This window comes from Saccostrea cucullata, unplaced genomic scaffold, assembly GCF_032062105.1.
Source record: "Saccostrea cucullata isolate Sc308-1 unplaced genomic scaffold, CSIRO_AGI_Scuc_v1 ctg126, whole genome shotgun sequence".
Classification (NCBI taxonomy): domain Eukaryota; kingdom Metazoa; phylum Mollusca; class Bivalvia; order Ostreida; family Ostreidae; genus Saccostrea; species Saccostrea cuccullata.
Window position 1 is genome coordinate 5846 of NW_026928905.1, and position 4504 is coordinate 10349.

At 30.9% G+C, this 4504-nt stretch overlaps 1 protein-coding gene across 1 annotated transcript; it reads right to left on the reverse strand.

Moving 5' to 3' along the window:
- Nucleotides 1-232: 232 nt before the first annotated feature.
- On the reverse strand, nt 233-2307 carry LOC134279120 (uncharacterized). The gene is made up of 2 exons (XM_062761472.1): nt 2193-2307; nt 233-1745 (listed from the first exon to the last, which is right to left on the reverse strand). The coding sequence occupies exons 1-2, from the start codon at nt 2305-2307 to the stop codon at nt 322-324; spliced, it is 1539 nt and encodes a 512-aa protein (XP_062617456.1). The 3' UTR covers nt 233-321.
- Between the last annotated feature and the right edge of the window lie 2197 nt (nt 2308-4504).

Here is a 4504-nt window from a genome sequence, read left to right on the forward strand (position 1 = left end):
ACAGAAAGATGCAATAATTTATTATCTACATCTACTTCCGTACTTTGACTAAATATATATTTTTTTTTTGCGAAATAGATAAATTATTCAGTAATGAGGTTTTTGTTATAAATCAACTAAGCTCACTGCTACACAAAAATTCAATTAAGGAAATATTTTACACTTCATATCAACTAATCACTATGTTACCGCAATAGTAAATTAAGATTTTTCTTTTCCATATTTCCATATTCCAGTTTTCCTTGTTGTACGTCAAACTCTTTAATTCAACTTCCTTTCCAATAATGTTTGTCCTTTAAAACATTAACTCAGTGGAATTAGTTATTTAAGGTATTTTGTAGAATAGAGCTTTCCAGATCTGGTACCGAACCACAATTGATTTTGTTTATCAACAGCTGTTGAAATAATATCTTCAGATGTACCAGTAGCTATTTCATGCATGTAATCCAAATTTGAATTTATGATGAAGAGGGAAGCGTTTGATGCCATGATAACGTTCCCAAATCTGTCCACTGAGGCACTCGCAGAGTATAAGGTTATGTTTGCTTTGTTCATCTTTCTTGATGAAATGTGATCAGCTTCCAAAGGCATAAAACCGTCAGAGTTTATGCGAATGGCAACTATTTGACCATTTAGAGAAATAATCTGATTTATATTTCCTGACGGCTGTTGTGTGTGATAAACGCATTCAACTTCTCCATTCATATTAAGTTTGATAATAAAATAATTGTTATCTTTTGCAGCAACAACGTATATTCTCTCATCTTGACACAAAATTCCACAAAGATGTGAAGCGTACGAAGAAAGATCAGCAAGAGCTTTGACATCTCCTTCTCTTGATATAAAACTTATAGTAGGTTTGGCATTGACACCATATCCCTCTGTTACAAGAATATCACCAGAGGGTGTGCAACAATTGAATACGGGTTTGAAGTCTAATTCAAAAGTTCTGATCACCTCACCTGTTGTACTTCGAAGCTGTACAGTATTTTTCAAATGGTTCACCCATACTAGATTGTCTTCAGATACACTGATTCCATGTATGTTGGCTTCCATTTGATCTAATGTATGGTGCTTTTTTACCGTAATTTTATTTAAAAACAAGTTGGAAAAAGATTTTGCATCTGATACAGTATTTTGTACTTTCTGAACGTACTTTCTGATACGTTTATTTTTCGGCAAAGTTTGATTGATCGTCTTTGCTTTTGACTTTTTAAAGCTTTCAGCTTTAGAATTCAGGCGACTTTTTGATCTTGATTGTTCTTCCTTCTTTGAAATTGGTTTTCTATTATGGGCCGAACCTCTTACTATTGATTTCGTGGTCTTTTTCTGCGTACTTTGGGTTTTAAATTTTTCAGACAGATTTCTACGTTGAACGTCTCTCTTTTTATCCCCGGTTTTCTTTAATCCTAACCTCTGTTTAGAATAAGACTGCTTGTTTACATTTCCTTTCTCTTCTTTGGTGTGGTAAATTGAAGACCGAAGCACTCGCTTAGCAATCTTCGTTTTAAATCCTACATCAGAACGGACACATTCTTTCGATTTTTTCCCGCGTTTTCTTTTCAATGACTCCTTTGCACTGACATCCTGAAGCAGTGCCTCTTGATCCTTTCCTTGACCTACATCTTTAGGATGACGTTTACGTTTTCCAGCTGATGACGTGACCTTTATTTCAGTTCTTTGATCACTATGGTCTGTCTGGACCCGTCTCCGTTTGGCGTTTTGGACTTCTGTCGAATTAACATCTGAAAAAAAAAACACCCAACATTTTCTATCACTGTTAAATATGTAGAGATAAAAGAAATTTACAATTAAACAAAGATATTCAATTAAATTTTTTTTGCGTTAAAAAAATCAATATATTAATTTAAATGTGTATTTATATGCTTTACTTTTGGCAACCTTCTGAAATCTGTTGAATGCTAATTAAACTTACAAGAATTGATATTGTTAAATGACAAAATGTTGAAAAATAGTAAAGCACTTAAGCTAGCCTTGAATAATACATATAACGCTTTTTAAAAAGAGTTTTCAATTATCAATTGTGAATACATAGAAAACAAATTGAACTTTTACTCAAGACGACTTTATATAATATAAAAGAAATTTCTAGGCAAAACATTAGATTCTTTATGCATCCACAACAGAATTAAGTAGTTGACTATTCAATGATAATGATTTGTTTGACATACCTTTTCCACATTCATACTTTCGTTTCCGGAGGCTATAGGTTTTCCTGGGTTCCGTCTCTTTGCCTACAGACTTGTCTCTGAAAGCAGCTTTATTTTGTCTTTGACGTTTCTTCATTCTATTTATCTACAAATCACACATACATGTACTTTACATGGATCAAAATGTTTCTCATTCAGACATTGACAAGCATTAATTTCCTTAGTCAAGATATATTATAGTAATGAAAATTAATGTTATGGTTACTGACATATGATATATTTTACATTTACAGTCTTCTTTATTTTGGAAGAACATCGTTAGTACATGTAAGTAGAATTTATCAAAATTTTCTTCAGTTACACTTCTGTGATGTCTTTAAATAGTATTGAATTCATTCTTATTAAGAACATATTTCTATTATAAGTAACAGTGTTTTTTAAACCAAAAATTTTGTATAACCTATTTTGTGTTACACGTTAATATATGTATGTCTCATAATTTTGTATTTCTTATGTTAATGTGTTATTTATCATACCGATTTATGTAACGCATTTTTGCATTCCCTATGTTTATGTGTTATTTGTCATAGATTTATGTCACAAATTTTTGCATTTCCTATTTTTTGTGAGTTTCATATCATAAATGTATGTCACATTCCTTAAAGGATGCCAATCTGCTTGACTTTATGTAGTACCGTCAAAGCTGCATTGCAGCATGCAAGTTTATCAAACAATACAGTATAAAGTAATTATATACAGGTTTTAAATGTTGAAAACAATACATCGGTACCAATTAAATTCAATGTATGGATATGTTTAGAAATGACAAATCCAATGCAAAAAGTACATTAAATGGCATAATAGATTTGGATATTTAAAACCTGTACATTGAATGCTGGACGTGGTACGTACATTATGAATGTTGACAAAATATATCAACAGCAATTAGATTTTAATCGACAGAAAAAGATTATTTCCAATGAAATGTACAATTATGCAATGCAGGTAACTTAATATACAGGTTTTAAATGTTGAAAACAATACATAATTAAAATAGGCAATTAAATTTTTAATTTAATGCACAATATCCAAATTTGGTACAAATATTTTAACAAATATTCAAACAATTGTATAAAAAATGGAATGTACCTTCATATATTAAAATCTTTGGAAATGACAAATCCAATGCAAAAAAGATTTTTACAAGTGTAAATCCTGAATAAATGGAACTGAAACGAAATAAAATTTACATGTTTAAATTTTTGTTGTATTAATTAAAATGAAATCAGGTTACAAATTTTAACTTTTCATACACTTGCAAAAAATCATCTGAATCCTTTACATTCAGCTTCTTCTATTAAAAAATCCCATGTAAAGAAACATTATTCCATGTGTTAGAAATCTGTAATTTAAATAATTTGAAAACAATAACAATCTTATTCAAGCTATATTTGTATAAACTAGGTGTTAATTGTTGTGGATATGTGTTTTGAATGGAGAAGACACTACAGAATGTGTTTGAAATTAAAAAAAAACATACTTTTTGTCAACGTTCTTGTTGACGTTAAATTTTAACCGAATTGGTAACAAAACATGTTGCTTTAAATTTTGGCTAACATTAGTTCTATTTAATCAAAATTTCGACAAAAAAAATATATATTTTGTATTGATCTATAATCTTGTAATAATCATATGACGAGGAGAAGCATTGTCTACGTATTTTTTGAATGAATTTCATGAATTAAATGTTACCTCAAACGTCATAAAAGGGGGTCGCCGTTGTTGTTCTCAAAGAATGTTTCGTATCACAGTGTCCCTTAAATCCTGATTGTTAACAAAAATTTGCGATAGTTTTTGTCAAATCTTGAATACCAACTTCAGAATCTGCAAACCTACAAGCTTCTGCTTGTGTCTACCTACTATAGAGTATTTACCACCCTTTGGCCCGTATTTTGGAGAAATATGTATTACTTTCTCCATCCGATGAGGACATCCTCACTCATGAAGCTGGGAAGTGGTCAGAAATCAAGTGAGCTATCATTTAAATCTAAATTTTCCTGGCACTGTCCATTAAGTTAAACAATACAGCTATTGTTTTCACCCCCACTCTCTGGACAATCAAGTGTGTTGCGTAATCATAGCAAATACATAACCATCACCTGGGACAGTTTATTAAGTTATCAATAGACAAAATGTTTTAAGTAGGATAAAGTCCTCAAACTGTCCATTCTGTAAGAGAAAAAACTATTCTCAGCCCTTCGGGCCTCGAACAGTTCTTTCTCTCACAGAATGGACAGTTTTTGGACTTTCTCCTTTACATAAACATTAGGATC

Bases quoted from the DNA above. Each gene is read 5' to 3' on its own strand.
- LOC134279120 (XM_062761472.1), bottom strand. From the start codon at position 2,307: ATGAAGAAACGTCAAAGACAAAATAAAGCTGCTTTCAGAGACAAGTCT. The intron at 1,746-2,192 runs GTATGTCAAACA...TTTTTTTTTCAG, and splicing joins AAAGTATGAATGTGGAAAAG to ATGTTAATTCGACAGAAGTC.